This window comes from Melanerpes formicivorus, unplaced genomic scaffold (assembly GCF_026170545.1).
Source record: "Melanerpes formicivorus ecotype bairdi unplaced genomic scaffold, bMelFor1.0.p_v2 SCAF_1, whole genome shotgun sequence".
Taxonomy (NCBI): Eukaryota; Metazoa; Chordata; class Aves; order Piciformes; family Picidae; genus Melanerpes; species Melanerpes formicivorus.
The window spans coordinates 54,421,141-54,440,714 of NW_027142353.1; the positions used below are offsets into that span (position 1 = coordinate 54,421,141).

General features: G+C 46.0%; 1 protein-coding gene across 4 annotated transcripts in view; it reads left to right on the plus strand.

Annotated features, from left to right (window-relative positions):
• The window catches only part of ATP8A2 (ATPase phospholipid transporting 8A2), a 362,223-nt gene extending 343,005 nt beyond the window's left edge, over window positions 1-19,218 (plus strand). For 3 of the 4 annotated variants that reach the window (XM_068143684.1, XM_068143692.1, XM_068143711.1), the window contains 2 exons: window positions 633-724; window positions 11,216-19,218. In XM_068143684.1, coding sequence (XP_067999785.1) covers window positions 633-724; window positions 11,216-11,313 — 190 coding nt within the window. In that variant the 3' untranslated portion in view covers window positions 11,314-19,218. Of the gene's footprint in view, window positions 1-632; window positions 725-11,215 lie in introns of those variants that run through there. The other variant, XM_068143701.1, reaches the window with a different exon arrangement.
• Window positions 19,219-19,574: the final 356 nt, after the last annotated feature.

A 19,574-nucleotide genomic window follows, 5' to 3' on the forward strand; every position in this document is an offset into this window, starting at 1 on the left:
GTGGCTCACCACCCTCAGGGTGAAGAACTTCTTCCTAACATCCATCTGAATCTACCCACTTCTATTTTCGCTCTGTTCCCCTTAGTCCTATCACTACCTGACAAACAGCACCAGAACAAGGGGACACAGTCTCAAGCTGCGCCAGGGGAAGTTTAGGCTCGAGGTGAGGAGAAAGTTCTTCACTGAGAGAGTCATTCGCCACTGGAATGTGCTGCCCAGGGAGGTGGTGGAGTCACCATCCCTGGAGGTGTTCAAGAGGGGATTGGACGTGGCACTTGGTGCCATGGTCTAGTAAAGAGGTCTGTGGTGACAGGTTGGACTCGATGATCTTTGAGTTCTCTTCCAACCTTAGTGATACTGTGATCCTAAAACATCCCTCACCAGTTTTCTTGTAGGCCCCCTTCAGATACTGGAAGGCCACAATAAGGTCTCCTCAGAGCCTTCTCCTCTTCTGTTATTAGAGAGTTCTCTTGGAAATGTGCAGTTTAAAGAAAGAGAAAATCAGGTTCTGCGCTACAACCATCTTAAATACTGACAAAGTCCAAGCTGCCAAGTGCTTCAAGTAGGTTTGACTTTTACCTTGCAATTATCTGGTTACTGACTGGTGTTTTTATTGTCTTTCTCCCCCTCAGCGTGAACGAACGTGATCATCTGTTAAAAAGGCTTGGCAGGAAAACTCCTCCGAGCCTTTTCCGGGCTCATTCTGTCCAGCAAAGCGTGTCACGTAAGTAGCGGATGGTGTGTGCAAGCGTTTCGCTGCAACCAGTCCCAGATGAGTGCAGCACAGGCTGATTATTTTTTAATTAAATAGTAGGTAGAGATCATCTAGTGCAGAGGCTGAGCTGCCAAGCAAGACACAGACATTTGGAAGTGGAATTAGTGTACATGGCCTTAGGCAAGTGGAGCTGAAATGTGGATAAATCCCTGGGATCTAATCAATAGGCCCCAATGATAAAATCCCAATGTGCAGGTCCTCTAAATGTAAAACCCTGATGGACTCGAGAACACTGTGAAATCAAAAACACTGCAGAATTGAATGGCTGTTGTGATAGAGCCTACCTTAAACAGTAATGGTTTCTTTATGAAGTCAATGTAGCTGTGGTTAGCTGGTACAGCAATATTTCAGGGGTGTCACTTAGGGGTTCTGTGTGTTTCTGATGAGAAAAGACATGGCATGCAGAGCTTCCTCTCTCCTCTCCCTCTTTGTCCTCTGCTGGGAGATGCAGTGTCACATCTTGCTACTGCTGCTATTTGGTATAAATTGCATTTTGTGTTAGTGTAGAGGCCATTAATTTAGTCAGCTTTCTAGAAGAACATGTGACATACCTGGCTCTGCTGAGCTTGATGATTTTTTTTTTTGGTGTCAGTGTTACAAAGGCTTCCACTGTGTTAAAAATCATCTAACATCTCTGTGAAGTGGGTACACTGAGGGACCATGCTGTCTCAAGGGACCAGGGAGTCCAGTCAACTCCTTCTGGTGGTAAATTGCAGTCTCCCTTCAGATTAAACTGGTGATCAAAAGATGCTGATCTTACTAGAAAAAACAGCCCCCCAGCACGCAGTATTTCTGAGCAGAGGGCAATGAGTGGGCACTCAGGATTTCTATTTCATATCTTGCCATTGCAGTGAGAAGTAAAACCTCAGACTGCTTAGGAATCCCAGGCCAGTAAAATCACTTTGCTGGCTGTGTCATCTTCTGTAGCAGAACTCTTGTTTAGGCCATGGTGTGGTATTTGAGATCCCAAATGCCTGAGATACTCCACTTTTCCACAGGGAATTTGACTAGAAGGGGAGGAACACTGATGGATATACTAGTCTTTGGCCTTCATAGAGCCATTACAAGGCCATCACTGTCAAGGGATGTAGGGTCTGTAGTGACCAATCCTATTGCTCCTGGAAAAGAGGCTGGCGCACAGAGCAGACCTTTGGACCATGTGCTCCTGTCAGGATTTAATCCTGTGTGTCAAGGAGCTGGGGATGCTGATGGCAGTGCAGCTTTGGGCGTGAACACGCTTTGAGGGGATTCCAAAGTCAATGATTGGCAGAAGAAATCTGTACATGCATAAATTAATTGAGGTCTAAGCACTCTGCTATAGAGACTTATCACTGTGCAGAAGGGGAAGATCTGCTGGAGGGTAGAGAGGCTCTGCAGAGAGACCTCGACAGGCTGGACAGATGGGCAGAATCCAATGGCATGAGATTTAACACATCCAAATGCCGGGTTCTGCACATTGGCCACAACAACCCCATGCAGTGCTACAGGCTGGGGTCAGAGTGGCTAGAGAGCAACCAGGCAGAGAGGGACCTGGGGGTGCTGGTCGATGGCAGGCTGAACATGAGCCTGCAGTGTGCCCAGGCAGCCAAGAGGGCCAATGGCATCCTGGCCTGCATCAAGAACAGTGTGGCCAGCAGGAGCAGGGAGGTCATTCTGCCCCTGTACACTGCACTGGTTAGGCCACACCTCAAGTACTGTGTCCAGTTCTGGGCCCCTCAGTTTAGGAAGGATGTTGACTTGCTGGAACGAGTCCAGAGAAGAGCAACAAAGTTGGTGAGGGGCTTGGAACACAAGCCCTATGAGAAAAGACTGAGGGAGCTGGGGCTGCTTAGCCTGGAGAAGAGGAGACTCAGGGGTGACCTTATCACTCTCTACAACTACCTGAAGGGAGGTTGTAGACAGGCTGATGATGGTCTCTTCTCCCAGGCAGCCAGTACCAGAACAAGAGGACACAGTCTCAGGCTGCGCCAGGGGAGGTTCAGGTTGGATGTTAGGAAGAAGTTCTATACAGAAAGAGTGATTGCCCATTGGAATGGGCTGCCCGGGGAGGTGGTGGAGTCGCCGTCATTGAAGGTGTTCAGAAGGAGACTTGATGGGGTGCTTGGTGCCATGGGTTAGCTGTTTGGGTGGGTTGGATTGGTTGATGGGTTGATGGGTTGAGTGCACCCTCAGCAAGTTTGCTGATGACACCAAGCTGTGTGGTGCAGCAGACACGCTGGAGGGAAGGGAGGCCATCCAGAGGGACCTTGACAGGCTGGAGAGGTGGGCACAGGCCAACCTCATGAAGTTCAATAAGAGCAAGTGCAGGGTCCTGCATCTGGGTCGAGGCAATCCCAGGCACAAATACAGGCTGGGCAGTGACTGGCTGGAGGGTAGCCCTGAGGAGAGAGACTTGGGGGTGCTGGTGGACAAAAAGCTCAACATGAGCTCTCAGTGTGCACTTGCAGCCCGCAAAGCCAATCAGATCCTGGGCTGCATCAGGAGAAGTGTGGCTAGCAGGTCGAGGGAGGTGATCCTCCCCCTCTACTCAGCCCTGGTGAGACCCCACCTGGAGTACTGTGTCCAGTTCTGGAGCCCCTATTACAAGAGGGATGTGGAGGTGCTGGAACGTGTCCAGAGAAGGGCCACGAGGATGATCAGAGGGCTGGAGCACCTCTCCTATGAGGACAGACTGAAGGAGTTGGGGCTGTTCAGTCTGCAGAAGAGAAGGCTCCGAGGAGACCTAATTGTCGCCTTCCAGTATCTGAAGGGGGCCTACAGGAAGGCTGGGGAAGGACTTCTCAGGATCTCAGGTAGTGATAGGACTAGGGGGAATGGAATGAAGCTGGAGGTGGGGAGATTCAGGCTAGATGTGAGGAGGAGGTTCTTCACCATGAGAGTGGTGAAACCCTGGAATGGGTTGTCCAGGGAGGTGGTCGAGGCCCCGTCCCTGGGGGTGTTTAAGAGCAGGCTGGATGAGGCTCTGTCCAGCCTGATCTGGTGTGGGGTGTCCCTGCCCATGGCAGGGGGGTTGGAACTAGATGATCCTTGTGGTCCCTTCCAACCCTGAATGAAACTATGAAACTATGACACGATGATCTTGAAGGTCTCTTCCAACCTGGTTTGGTTTATTCTAATAAAGATACACTAGTGGTGCCTGGTCAGACTTGATGTATATTTTTAGTCTGCTAAAACACATCACCCAGTTGTTAGTGGATGAGTAGCTATTGGAAAAGAACAAAAAATGAGATATCACAATCAATGCTAATTTGCATAACCAGCTTCCCTATCAATGCAAATGATTAAGTGCTAAATGAGTCAAGACAGGTTACAAAGAGCCATCTGTTTTTCACATGAACGTACATTTGGATTGTGAAACTGTTAGGATTGAAAGACACTTTTTATGGCATATCCATGACCCTCTAAAACTTCTGCCGTCTCTTGTCAAGTGTTGTTTTCCAATGTTGCATAGCTGCTATATGTATGAGGCCGTGTGAAATCCAGGGAACATATGTGCTGTTTGCACAACCCTAAATTGTACAACTGTTTACTAAATGCCCGAGCTCTTCAAAGCAGAGAGCTGATGAATAGGGCAGTAGCCTTGACATGCTGGGCTGGTATCTTAAATCACACTACAAGCACTCTGTTTGAAGTCTTGAACTGTTTGCGTGCTTCCACCCGGCTCCAAGTCCCTAGCCTGTGAAGGCCACTTCTTCCAAAAACTGCTTGTGTGACTTCATCTCAGAATCTGATGCTTGCATAAGAAGCAGGAAAATTATTTGTTTAATTAGAACTGGCAAAGGCTTAAGTAAATCAATTGCCTTGGTCCCAACAAGGAAGGGAACCAGGCTTTCATCTCTTCTTTTTTTTTTAGCCTGGAGAAGAGGAGGCTCAGGGGTGACCTCATTGCCCTCTACAACTACCTGAAAGGTGGTTGTAGCCAGGAAGGGGTTGGCCTCTTCTCCCAGGCAACCAGCACCAGAACAAGGGGACACAGTCTCAAGCTGCACCAGGGGAGGTTTAGACTCGAGGTGAGGAGGAAGTTCTTCACCGAGAGAGTCATTCGTCGTTGGAACGGGCTGCCCAGGGAGGTGGTTGAGTCGCTGTCCCTGGAGGCGTTCAAGAGGAGATTGGACGTGGCACTTGGTGCCATGGTCTAGTCATGGGGTCTGTGTTGATAGGCTGGACTCGATGATCCTCGAGGTCCTTTCCAACCTAAGTTATACTGTGATACTGTGATTTGATTTCCTAGTGCCTACTGTAAAGCTGTAGTGCTGTTTTGAGAGTCATGTTGTTATGTTGTTTTTGACAACAGCTGTTTCCAGATTTTTTGAGAAGAGAAAAAAATGCCTAAATAGCTTTGTGTCAAATCACTTGGAAAGGAGGAGAATCCCATGGAGAGTTTCAGGGCCACTACTAGTAGTCTACAGTGGGGAAAAAGTTGACAGAAGTAAATCTCTGCAGTGTCCTGTATCAGAAGGCAGACTCTCACTCTTACATGTTTCCTTAGCTGTCTTTTGGTGAGCCAACTTCTCTATGAAAGCATTAGCACAGCACAAGACCTGGCTGCAGTGCTCTCATTCAGCACCATGTTCTAGCAGACACAGCCCCCAAAATGTGGAGTAGAGTAACACTGCCCGTGCCCTGTCAGTGCCATACAGGAGTGTCAGCCAGGATTAATCTTTCAAAGATGTCTTGCCAGTAAAGACAAGATGCTCAGGAGTCTGCCTTGGAGAGTAGCCCCTGTCCATCTGGAAGGGCATGCTCTTAAAGTGGGTATGACCTTCCTGGCTCTTTTTCTTGCTCTGCCTTTATTTTTATCTTCCTGAATCATCACCTGTAGAACTGTGAAGCATGAAAGAAATCTTGTCTAGTAACTGTACTGTCAAAGATCACATGGTTCCTTCCTACCAGTGTAACTTCTGGGAGGCCTAAAGAAAAACAAAATAGGAAAGTTCCCATTGGATGAGATTGTCACAAAACTGTAGTGGAAGAGTTTTTATGGTTGTCAAGACTATCATAAACCATCTCAGTGGAATGTAGTAGTAAGCAGTGACCATGCTGGCTTCTGGGCTTGGCAAAGGTGCCTGGAGAAATTAGGGGATTGCTTATTGCCATCTGCTTTGTAAAGCCTCGTAGGAGTGAGCAGGAAGTGCCACCAGGCTCCTCTCAGATGTACCTTTGGACCTTTCCCATTAGTGTGCTGTAGGGTTCAATCTCAAGGGAAGGAGCAATAATAATTGCTAAAAGTTTTCCCTCTCGGAGAGTTTGCCAGCATGGAGGTTTTCACCAGGTGAACTTTCTTCAAGTCTCCATCCATGTTCATGTCTTTTTTTCCTGCTGTGACTTTGTGAAAGTAGCATCTCCATTAGACAAGCTCTCTAGACACAAAAAGTGGTTCCTGACCTCACCTTTCTTCCTGCATAACTGACCTATATCAGCTGTGCTCCCAGACCCTCACCAGCAGGATGTGAAAGGTGATGCTCTCTGCTTGCTTAGGTACCCCCAGACCTATCTGTCTTTAAAAGAAAGTCCCATACCATCCCTCTAGTGCAGTTTCCCTCCTGTAGTTCAGAATACCTCCTGCCAGTGTGTGTCATTTGTCTCAACATGGTCTTAAAAACAGCTGAATCCCGCTCTCCTTAAGCACTGCTCCAGCAGGATTCCCCCTAAAGTGCCAGAATGAGGATTACTGCACTTGGCTCAGGCTTCCTATGCTAGCAAAGAAAATCTCCCTTCGTTTGACAGAATATGGTGATTGCATAGAGTAAATCTGAACACAGAGCCTATGGTGTGCACCTTATTAATCAGTGGAGAAAAAGCACCTGTCATCTGAGGGCCCTTTCACAGTGTGGGGGCTGGCAAATAATAAATAATAGTAATGTGTTCATGCTGAGCACTCTAATCCCACCATTTATTCTCCACTAGCAGACACCACCTTCCTCTTACTTCTGCTGGTGTGTTTTGATTTGGCAAACAACGGGGATAGCTACTTGAGATGGTTTTTAAACTCTCTTCCTATCTTGCTTGGGTTTTTAAATGTAATATACATTCTGGTACATATTTGTGGACTGTTGAGGGGAGTTGCAATCTTTTAAAGTCAACTTAAGAAATAGGAATCAACAGCGTAGAATTGACGCTGTGACATCTGGGTCTGTTTTCTATGTGTGGTACAAGTAGGTTAACATCTGGGACAAAAGAGATGGGACCATTTGTTAGGAATTCCTCTTGGATCCTTCAGAAAACTCAGGGATAGTTTATCAGCAGAAAAATGAATTATTTCTGTAACCATTAGTCAAAATGTTTAACACTTAGAGCAGCTCTCACTTTCCCAGGATAAGTGGATGAGGGTTGCTGGAGAAGTCAAAGCTGAGGGAGCATTTAGAGTTTATTTGGTACATGTGAGCCACAGTATCATGGCAGAACTCCTTAAGAACTGTGCAAAACCAGACATTTGGCCTGAGAAAGTATTTGGCTGCCCAAGCGATATCCTAACAGTGTTTTTTTTGTTAGGTTAGGGAGAATATTGGTATTCAAGAAGCAGCATTTCCTATTGTATTTCTTCTTCAAATCCTCCCAAATCCTAAAACAGAGTGGATTTGCAACTGGCCTTTTTTTGAAAGGCAAAGGACATGATGTGAAATGCATTTCATACAGTGGGCTGTAATGTCAGTGCATGTATGAAACAGTGACATCCTGCAGAAGATAAGCTTTCTGACAGGCAACCAGTGAGAACTGCTGTCTTAGCCCAAACCCCTGGACAGCCAGTTCACAGGAGAGTGCAAGGAGTAGGTGGCCTCTAAAATAAATCCCTGAAGTGACTAAAAGTGTACTCAGTACTTCCATGAGCAGATTTTCTAGAATGGAAAAAAAAACCACTCTGGACTGTTTCTAGTCCTGGTCTTGGAAGCTGTTGAATGTGAGTGGGCAGTTAGTTGCACAGTGTTGTGTTCAAGACGCACTCGTGGTTTCTCTGATCCGGCATTGCGTAGATCTGAGCAGTCATTGCAGGGAACAGAAAGAGTGTGTTAAATTAGAAACCTAATGGCAGACAAGATTCTGATCTACTGACACAATATCAAAGCTTTAAATAAAAAAAGCCACAGCAGGATGCTTTTAAAATTCAGTAGGTTACCTGATAACGTCTGGTACAGGTGAAACCTTAGATTTGATGAGAATGTGAATCTCCACTTAACAACTGAGCCCCACTGACAGATATTCAAAAGTGCACCTTTCCCCCATTAATGGAAAGCTCCTGAACACAATGGTCCTGCCTTCTGCAGTGGCCATGAGTGGCTTGTGCCCAGAAAGACCCAAAGAAACATGCTTCTTCCTTGGGCTGTTGCAGGGCAGCTGAACAATGAGAGCCTTGTTCCCAGGGCAGGCTCATAGGTACGGTTTTAAAACTGGAGTTGGGGGAAAAGTTCAAACTTCCAGAAAAGTTCTCTGGTAACAGGCAGATGGAAACTTTCATTGTTTTTGGATGGGATCTGAAAATAGTGGAAACGTAGACCTGCTTGGGGAGTGCTCATGGGACTCAAGCATTCAGTGTTCTGACTCCGCAAGGCAAAGTCAGCTGCCTGAGCAGCTTGAAGCTCGATTTTAATTGTACTGTTAATAAAAGAAATGCATGATAAATGTAATAAATATGTAATGTGATCTCATCTTCCTGTACAGAGATCAACAGGAAGAGTTTTAAATAAACTGCCAAATGTTGAGCTTCCACTAAGTAGGGCAGTGTGCAAGTATGAGGGTTACAACCTTTCCCAGGATACATGCACAAAACCCTCACTGCTAGTGTTTCAGGATGGGTCAAGATGGGTCAAGAACATGAGGGTGTAAGGGTACCATTGCTTGTCTGTCTTAGCCTCCAATATTTTTGCCATGCTAAGGTTTTTTTCTACCAGTGTGAGAGTGGTGAGTGTATTTCCTTGATTGCATTTTGTATGGGTTTGCAGAGTGCTTGGGCTGCCTGGATGTTTGTAGGTCTGTGCTATCACTGGAAGTAAGCAGGTCATGGGAAGATGCCTGTGTTTAACAGGCTCCCCACACTTGTGTGGTCAGGGCTAGACCTGCAGGAATTGTGACAGCTGAAGAATTTACTGATCTGAATGATCTTACTGAATAAGTAAGTGTAGGAAAGCCATCTTGATGCAGACCAGATTATGGGACATGGGTTTCAGTCTTCTAGGGCTTCAGCTTGTGATCTTTGACTAAGCTGACTTTCCATTGAGCATGTAACCAGCAAAGCTGGCAGTATGCTGGCCCTTAGTGAGGAACAAGCCTACTGGAGGTACTTTTTTAATTGTAAATCTGACCTTTTTCACATGAAAGCATGTTTTTATTACCCACCATCCACATACTTTCTTCCAAAAGACACTCTGCATTTTGTGAATGTGCTCTGTGAACTTTCAGCTAGAGGCAGGCAAAAACAACCTGTACTTCTGTAGCTGTATGTATGTTGGCATAGAATTGGTCAGGGAAAATCAAATGAGATGCTGGGATAATCAGTATTTCCATTTGTCAGTAAATGGAGGGGATTCAAAGATTTCCTACCATGCTGGTGAATCCTGATCAGTTAGCCTGCTGGTAGTGTGCTGCATGCCTTCTGCCTTAGGAGTTCACATGTATAGTGAAGCCCCTCTGGCTTCAAAGGTGGCATTTACCTTCATTCTGTGAGAGAGGAGACCACCATTCACATTAATTAAATAGTGGTCATCCCTAGTGTTGTGGGGCTCTCTTCCCAGCAGCTTACAGCTGTATAGGATTTGCTAGCCACCCTCTCTGGGCAGGCATCAGCCAGAAGAAAAGATGTGCCCATGCTTGAGCATCTGTCCCAACATGTTTGTCAAGGTGAACGTTTAACAAGCTTCACTCTGGGGATACAGTTCATTTCTAGCCTTCTGGGCTTCTCCTGGCTATCAGCATTGGTCACCTGCTCCAAAGCAGGATGCATTCAGGCCCACAGGGAACAAACTCAGTCTGCAGCACCAAGCTGCTTTGTGCCTTTCTGTGGTAGGGTCCCTTGTGTTGTGTTCAGCCTTATCTCACCTCAGCACCTGATCTGGGGGGCATATATCTTAAGCCTGTTAAAGGAAGACTTCTGAAAGACACTTGCTAGGTCTCTGGTTAGTAACTGGGACATCATCTTGGTACTGTGTCTTTCAGGCTAGTATGAATCTGGAGCAGGATTTCAGAATTCACAAGCTCTTGTTTCCAGAGCCACTCAGGGAAGGTGGAGAATCGCCTATGGAGAGTTAGCTGTGAGAGAGTAGACGACCTTTCACGTTCTTGGGTTCTCTCAGGCAATATTCACATCTGTCAGCTCTTCCTTGCTTTCTTACTATAAAGCATTATCTTGTTCTGTATAAGCTGTGACTTTTCTATTGCTCCATTTTTGCAGCTATGCTAACCTGCCCTTCTCCTTTTTCTGGTTACTCATTTACACCTGAAAATGACCTTTCTTTGCTTGTCACAAACTGTTGTCCTTTGCTATAGTTTTCCATTCAGAATTTTCTTCAGGGTCATGTCTGTTTTAAACAGTTTGGTGTTTCACCATGTCAGCTTTTGTGACTGTTTTACAAGAAACATGGTGTTTTGCAGATGATGTCAGATATGGTCCTTGCCTTTAATGTGTGCAATTTGTAGGGAGAACAAAGGGTCGTGCTAACTAGCAGGATTAACCTCCAGAATATGCTTCAGTTTGCTCTAAGATACAGGTTGCTGGCCAAGAGAATCAAGAATTTACCAGTTTAATTTGTCAGATGCCACCTGGAAACATGTAAAAAAAAAATCCTGAATGGAGTTGAGAGGGAGATGTGACTCAGAGCCGTCATCTAGATGTTTCCATGTTCCTCCAGAGAAGCTACTGATATCAAGCAGACTATAGAGGATTGGAGCCAAAATGCAAATCTTTACCTGTCTATTAAGTCTTTAAAAAGAAGCTCTGCTACTGTGGGAGTACACGTGGTGTCCAAATCAATCTGTGGTTTATTAGTCACATTAACTCAGGGAAATGTTGACTGTGTACACTGACCTGGCCTGGGGAGTAGTAAGAAAGAGCTGGCAGCAGGATGTTAGGAACAAGTTCTTTACCATGAGGGTAGTGGAACACTGGAACAGGTTGCCTGGGAAGGTGGTTGGGGCCCCATCCCTGGAGATACTCAAGGTGAGGGTCAACAGGGCAGCCTGATCTAGTTGAGGATACCCCTGTGCAGTGCAGAGGGGGTTGGACTAGATGACCTTCGGAGGTCCCTTCCACCCCAGACCATTCTATGATTCTTCCTGTGCCACGCGGGCAATGTGGTGAACATCAGCAAATGTCAGCAGTATGGTACAGAAATGGAGATTGTTGCAGTCTCAGTCATGTGGCTTCCATGATGCCTAAAACTGTCCTTGAAACCAAGCCCTGCCCTTGAGCTGGACTCTGCTGATTTACCTCTTTCTGCTTTGCTTTCACAGATGGGTATGCATTTTCTCAAGAAGAACACGGCGTCGTTTCCCAGTCGCAAGTTGTTCGGTCCTACGATACAACCAAAAGGAGAGCAGAAATAGAATAGATGGCCCTTCACTTGATGGGTGGTGGGAATAATGGGATTTGGATCAATGCATCCACTGTTAACACATTCTTGACAAGGGTTGGCAGCAGCAGCCAAAACACCAGAGAACTCATTTCTGTGGCCTTAGCCAACAAGTTTCTGTATCCTCCCTGCAAATCTCGAGCAGAAGTTGCGTGGGTGGGGGAATCATTGTTTGAATTCAGTCGCAAAGCTCTGCATAAAGTTTTGTTTATGTTGTTATGAAGCATTTGACTGTGCTATGTGAGGTGTGAAATTAAAAGCAATGTTTTACCACTATTTAAAACATCAGCATAAGGTTGTTCTGGGAGAAAAGTAGAAAATTTATGTTCCATGAGAACTCAGCCTTTGCTTAATTGGAGCAGGGTGCTGAGGTTTCCTGTTTGGTTATGCACAGGCCCAGTGCACATGGCTGCATGCAGACTTTATTCCCTCTAATATTCACTGTTTACTAATTGGGCTGAAATTTTAACAGACAATTTGGGATAAAATTTTTGATTGCAACACAGTCTGCAGCTAAAAATGCTTATTTGCCTTCTTATGACACAAGAATAACACGAGGTAGTAATGAATTACTTAGAATATTTCTTGCCCTCTTACAGCATTTATTAGGGCTGTATCTTAGCTTTCTAAAACCCAGTTAATAGGTTACTCACAAAGTCAGGATGTAGAAGTCAAAAGAGCTCAGCAGGGCAGCTGCTGTGAGTGCATGGCATTGTGCACAACAATGAACTCAAATAGGTGCCTCCTGGTAACTTTCATGATGTATGTATTTGGACATGCATTTCAAATGTAACCCAGAGTTTCCCCTCCATGATCCCATTCCCACTTTAACAATAGAGCAGACAGAGAGAACTTAATAGGTACAAGCTTGTCAGACATTGAGAAGGATGTGCATCCATGCAGGAGGCTGTTACTATAACCCCAAAGAAACATTCTGCTGACCAGGAAAGACAGGCTTGCAAAGGCACATTTAGGAGGGGTTTCCACACGTGTGTGCATACACATGTACACACACAGAGAGCTGGGCATTGTGAAGAGACCCACTGGGTGGTTGTTCAGCCAAAGCAGTCCCTCTTCTAGATCTGATCCATCAGCAGGCTTCCCAACACACTCAACCTCCTGAGCCCTGGAAAGAATGCTAGCTCCATGGCCTTGCCGTGCCAGTGGGACAGGCATGCTGCTGCATAGATCGGAGTTGTGAAGAAAAAAAACCGCCAAAACTGGGGCATAAGTTAAGGCTGAAAGAGCTCTTAGAAAACTTATGCTGTCCTCCAGACAAGTTCTAATAATTCGAGTCGCCAAGCCACGTTTCTGAATGGCGTAAAGTAAATACTGCTGTGTTTTACCCAGGTTGCGTGGTTAATGTATGTACTACAGCTGTGCATTTCAAAAGTCGGCGTTGTATTTTGCACTATTGACTGTCATCCAGGACTTTTCACTGATTTAAATATATCTGAAAGCAATTTGAATATGAATATTTATGTTTAGCAAGGAAAAGGAAAACGCCAGCCTGACCCCCCCTCCCCCGGCTTAGTATTCCTGAAGGGTTGTGAGTAAATGCTGGCGCTCAAGTGTCGTGGTTCAGTTCCCAGTGTCACCTCAGAGGCTCCGGTTCCCGTTCCATGTTAAAAAGCAGGTTTTTGCTCTGCAGCACCAAGCTCTTCAATTAGGCTGATGGCACAGAGGAAAAAGTCATCACCTTCTTTCTGCAGTGCTAATGAGACAATTATGCAATAAGGGAAACGTGCAAATAATGTTGCCATAGGCATGAATGTCAAGGGGCCAGGGGTGGGTGGACACGTTTTCGGGGAGGTGAATTTTATTTACAGGCACGAATAGTAGTGCAGAGAAGAAATAAAAGGAGGGTAAGCCTGATCCCGGGAGATTTCAAGTGCTAATGTTGATCTAACCTGTCAAACACTTCGTTGTTTAGAAACAATCTATTTAGGAAATGTGTGGTGTAAGCCTGTCTTCAAACCTGCTAAACGTTTCTTCCTTTTGTGACAACACCAGGAAAATTAACTTTTCACTGAGACAAAGAGAGAGATCAGCTTAGTATTTGCACTCTAAGCCACATACTAAACGTTGGTATGTAAACAATTGGGAGGCTTTTCATGAGGATACAGGGAGAAAAATGTCTAAAAAGCTCTGGATAATAAAGAAGGACAAGTAAATGTGTTGAACGGAGCCTGGAAAAGATTCTGGAGCCTTTTCTCAACCTCGTGCAACAGAGTTTTACAAAACAGAATGAGAGATCGTGGGGAGGAGAAACTGTCATCTAATGTGATTTATTTTATTAGTGCAGGCGACAGGCTCTATCATTTTGACCTCTCTGTAAATTGAGGTCAGTGTGTCACAAACACAAACCCTCTGTAGAGGGAGTAGTGGCTTAGACTGAGGTGCGTGTGTTGATGTCAGCTCAATGGGAATTACACATGGGGTTTGTCACAGGCCTATACAGTATGTGACACTGGGGCTCATGGGTCAGACTTTATCATCACTGTAAGGTCTTTATCTCTAGCAGAGTTAATCCTGTAGAGCCCACCTAGGTCAAGACCTGGCATTCTTCTTGTTCTTTGGAGTCATTACGGGAATTAATGTATTGTAATATGCTGTAGCCTGACTGTTGGATTTGCTTGTCTTGGTGAGCAGTGATGAGGTGTGTTAGCAAAAGGAGAATGGCAGCTGCCCTGCATCAACAGAATTCCTTGTTCACTAATGCAAACACACGTAGCAGTAAGAGCAACCTTTAAAAGCACTGTGTGCAAGTGTTATCAACTAGACAAGGTATCAGAGCAGAAGGGATGGGGGATTTCTGCTTGGCTGTCCAGTCTTAACTACCTAGGGTTTATCAGAAAAGGATTTCCTGGGCAGCTCTCTGTGCTGAGCAATGTTGGCAGGGGTGAGGACTGTGAGTATTCAGAAGGAAGTGGCAATTTTCCTGCATCAAACCTGTATCTAGTTGTTTCTTTTTGAACCGCCATAACCACCACTTGCAGAGAAGCTGCTGCTGCTTTAACAATTGCCTGGTAGCAAATTAAAGCCGGCGAGTGGGAGCCTGAACTGAGCACTGCTGAGAAGTCTGTTGACATTTTCTTTTTCTTGACAGGGCTTCAGGCCTTGCTGTAGGGAGCTAGCATGGGAAATCAGTAATAACTTGTCAAGGAGAAATGGCGAATAACCAATAAAAGCATCAGAGTCAAACTAAGCTGCTAATGTATCTAAAAATGTGTGTGGAGTTAACATGAACTATATGGGCTGTAAATTAAGATAACAGTCAAGCCTGGCTAATCTGCACTTCACTAGACCACACGCCTCTCACTGCACGCCAGAAATGTGCAGTCTCTTCTCCTGCCTCAGCCAGCAGCTAATAGCACATGCTGCAGGGAACTCTCTTGTTACCAAGATTGCATTATTTTTACAGCATGTCCCTGAGTGTGTTTGCTGGGAGACAGTGCTCATAAATAAAGCAGAGGCAGCTCAGGTGGACTGGAATAAGTGAAATGCAAGGACTATGATTTGGTTGGTGGCCTCACTGGGTGCAACTTAGCACTCTATGGACAGCCTCAAGAGCTTGAAATGTACACTGGCCTTGTCCTACAGGCTTATTTTTGCCCTTCTGGGCTAACTCACCAAATCTGCTGTTTTGCCTTGCTTCCAGTCCTCAGTGCAGACTAGTGCTGCCCTATTTACCTTCTTCCTTGCATTTATAAATAATGGCTTAATTTAATTTTTAAATATTGTGGGCTATAGTATTATGCCTCACAATTCAAGTTTGAAGCAGAGCAGCCTGACACTGTCTCCCATAACATCCATGTAGGCAAGCTCAGGAAGTCTGGTCTAGGAGAGTGGATGGTGAGACGGATCACAAACTGGGTAAACAACAAAGCTCAGAGGGTTGTGATCAAACAGTGCAGAGTCCAGTTGGAGACCTGTAACTAGTGATGTTTCCAGGGGTCAGCACTGGGTCTAGCCTCATTCAACATCTTTGTCATTGAATTGGATAAGGGAATAGAGGAGAGTGCACCCTTAGCAAGTTTGCTGATGATACCAAAGAGGGAGGAGTGGCTGACAGACTAGAAGGCTGTGCAGCCATTCAGTGAGACCTGGACAGCCTGGAGATCATGGGCAAAGAGGAATTGAATGAGGTTCAGTAAGTGTAGAGCCCTGCACCTGGGCAGGAACAATACCATGCACCCATACAGATTAGGGGTTGACCTGCTGGAAAGTAGCTCCATGGAGAAGGACCTTGGAGTTCTGATGGACCTTAAGTTATCCACAGGACAGCAATGTGCCCTTGTGGCCAAGAAGGCTAATGGTTATGCAGGGGTGCATTAAGCAGACTGTGGCTAGCAGGTCAAGGGAGGTTCCTCTTCCCCTAGCATCCAATGGAGAGCTATGAGTATGGTTCAGGGACTGGAACATCTGTCTTATGAGGAAAGGGTGAGACAGATGGGGCTGTTTAGTTTTGAAAAGGTATATATCTGAAGGGTGGGTGTTAAGAAGAAGGTGCTAGTCTCTTCAGTGGTGTCCTGTGATGTAAGACGAGACAATGAATACAAACTAGGATGCATGAAATATCTCAACATGAAGAAAAACTTCATTGTAAGGGTGATGGAGCGCTGGAACAGGCTGCCCAGAGAAGTTGTAGAGTCATCTTCTCTAGAAACTTTCAAGACCTGTCTGGAATTGTTCCTGTGTAACCTGACCTTGGTGATCCTGCCTTGGTAGAGGGTGTGGACTCAATCCTCTGAGGTCCATTTGGACTCCTACCCTTCTATGATCTGGGTCGTAGTTTGCTTCTGAAACATGGCACAGACCATGCATGTTCCTCAGTCTCCAGACAGCTGGGCTCTTTCTGTCCTATCGGGAAGGACCCTTCTACTCATTTCTTCTCCAGTCTGCCTATGCTGCAGCTCCATGCCTCCTTGAGGATGCTGAGCACCAAGCAGACCCAGACCCTTCTCCCTGCTTTATACCAGCAGGGTGCCCTGGGCACAGCCCTGAGGCTGCCCTGCAGGCAGGCTTTTTCAGGGCTGAAGAGCCTCTCAGAAATGGGCACAGTTTTCAATTCAAATCCAAAGTGTTGTCCCTAGCTAGAAGTCACGTTTGTCACTGCAGATAGTGTAAAGAGATACACAGCAGATGAAGACTCAGCAGGTTATGAATCTGATGCCTGAACTTGTACATGGTCTGTTCACATCCCACCATTGGCCCTGTGTTCGTCACTTGGCAAGTAAGCAAACACGCACTGATGCTTCTCTTTAGTGTGTTGCTCACTTGTCATGTCACTGTTCTTTGGAAGCCCTCTGTGCAGGAGGTCTGTCCCAGATCCCACACTGAAGGGTGGCTCTCCAGATGGGCCGAGAGGCACAGCCCAGAGGAGTAGCCTGTGGGAGCTGCCTGTAGGAGTTTTCTTTGTATCATAGCTGGTGGCTGATGGGACTTTGCCAGCAGCAGCAGGCATAAAGCAGGCTGCTCCAGCAGCAGAACCCCTGCTTTCCATACCTTTTTCTATACCTAGCAGCAAAATTAATGGAGGCTTTGAGCCTCTTTGGCAAAAATGAAGAGCAGAAAGTGCCCTGTGCTGAGTGGCCAAGCAAATAAATCCCAAAGGTGATCACTTCTTAGAGCCCAAACAGCAGGACTGGATTTATCTGGCTGGGAATGTGTTCTTGGATGGGCCATTTAGAGTGGTGATGGGACGGGGAAACTAAATAGCTTGGCCAATACTATTGCTGCTATTAGAGACAAGGGAGGGATTCCTCAGCTTTCCAGAAGAGCTGAGACAAAGCTTGTGTCCCTGGTTCCTTCTTGCAGCTATAGCAAAGGAGGAAGACAACTGTGTTGCGAGTTTGTGAAGCTCCATTAGCTCCTGAAGTTGTGTTCTCTGGTGCCAAGCTGAGTTCTGGAATTGGAGAAGGGGAATGCATCTCTGCCAGAAGCCCCCCTGCTTAGCACACGCTGGCTCTAGCAGGTTGTTTTCAGGATTAGGCTAGATTGCTAAATTGGTTACTAGCTGCTGTTTGCCTCCTGGACCCACAGAAGCTATTCACTGAAATTGTTTCAGTCCTGACAGGAAGTGTCTTTCACAGTGAGTTAACAGGACTTCTTGGGTGTTGTTTCTGAGCAGGCTCTTGTCTCTGAGGATGGTGGAAGGGACTTTTTTATGTGGCAACTTGGGTCTTTTTGTGATAGTGTGAAGCTGAGAGGTTATTTCATTTGATTCATGACTTGCTTATTTGTGGTGTGGACAGAAGATAAAATAGCCCAGTGGTGGTGTTTCTCTAAAACTTTCCCTTAGAAAGGCCACGAGGATGATCAGTGGGCTGGAGCACCTCTCCTATGAGGACAGACTGAAGGAGTTGGGGCTGTTCAGTCTGCAGAAGAGAAGGCTCCGAGGAGACCTAATTGTCGCCTTCCAGTATCTGAAGGGGGCCTACAGGAAGGCTGGGGAAGGACTTCTCAGGATCTCAGGTAGTGATAGGACTAGGGGGAATGGAATGAAGCTGGAGGTGGGGAGATTCAGGCTGGATGTGAGGAGGAGGTTCTTCACCCTGAGAGTGGTGAAACCCTGGAATGGGTTGTCCAGGGAGGTGGTCGAGGCCCCGTCCCTGGGGGTGTTTAAGAGCAGGCTGGATGAGGCTCTGTCCAGCCTGATCTAGTGTGGGGTGTCCCTGCCCATGGCAGGGGGGTTGGAACTAGATGATCCTTGTGGTCCCTTCCAACCCTGAATGAAACTATGAAACTATGAAACTATATATGAAGGTGAGACAAACTCTCCTAAAGTCTGCTGTGAGGGGATCATTCTCCCTCAGCATCTCTGTAACTACTCAAGAGAAACAGAAGTGGGTAAATGACAAATTCAGTGTGGGCAAGTCCAGCTCTGGGCAGTTACACAGAAGTCTAATGATGAAGAAAAGACTAATATATTGCCAAACTGTCACTGTGCAGAGCTGGGAGGTCAGCACCCTTATAATTATGGGGTGATGAAGCCGAGGGAAAAAGCCAACACTAAGAGAAAGACGTGATTGTTTCAAGTTCTGACCACCTTACTGGGTGGCTTCCCTGCGAAGATGTTCCAGATGTCGTCTTGGCATAAATGAATCAGCACCAAAGCATCTGCAGGGTTTCTTAGAAAACATGGAACTGAACAGGCAGTGGCTATGCTCTCCTTCACCTTCCTGGTGGGTATTTTGATTCAGGAAGGGAATGCAGGTATTCTTACTAGCAAGAGCTCTTACATTGGGAAGTTGCTCAAAGTTGTTTCTCAACTCTTTTTTTCTTTTTCTTTAAAAAGGAATGCTCCAGATGATATAAAGCAATGAGGCAGCCAAGCCCTCTGGGACTGTGTGTGCATGTGTGTGTTGGAAGAGTTGTCTGACTTGAAAACCTCCCCTGTCCCTCCTCCTGCCCCCAAAGTGCAGCCCATTGTGCTGAGAGGTCAAATATGCAGTGGCTTGAGTGACAGGGTCTTTAACAACATCTTTTTCATCAGCGAGCCAAGTCATGTGCCAGCTTGTCTGTCATATCTGTACTCAAATTGCTTAAATATTGTTTCAGATGGGGAGGTTTTAATCTGGATATGCAGAGAGGAGCAGTGCTGTGGGGGGATGTTTAATTGGCTCCCAGCAGAGCAGCAGTGGTGTGTGGGTTTTTTTTCCTCTAGAAGTGTTACCATTTTCACGTCCTATTAATGTCCTCTGGTAGTTTAAATACGGCATCACGTTACAGTGGAGTTTGTTTCCCTCCCAGACTGAATACAAATGAAGGTCATTTACTTGTGTTTTTAGAGGGTTTGGAAAACTTAGACAATTTGTAGCTTTGAACAGCATTGTTGACTGTTGTATGTCTGCACAAAAATATTTCCAATAAACCTTTTATTAAAGCAATCCAACAGACCGAGGCTTGTTTGTTTTCTCTCTCTCACACGCACACACCCCCCCACACACACAAGTTTTGCAGTTCAGTGTTAAATGTATTTGATTTTTAGCCTGCAAAGCTGGTGAGTGGATGATTTTTACTTTGTCATGACCTTTTGGTTGTGTGTTAAGGGCCTGCTTCTGTTAGTGCTAAGGACATACTATGATACTATGACAGTGCCTGGATTTCTGTAGTGGGCCTCAAATCAGAGTGCTACAAGGATGATGAAGGGACTGGAGCATGTGCCCTATGAGGACTGGCTGAGAGCCCTGGGGCTTTTTAGTCTGGAGAAGAGAAGACTGAGAGGGGATTTAATA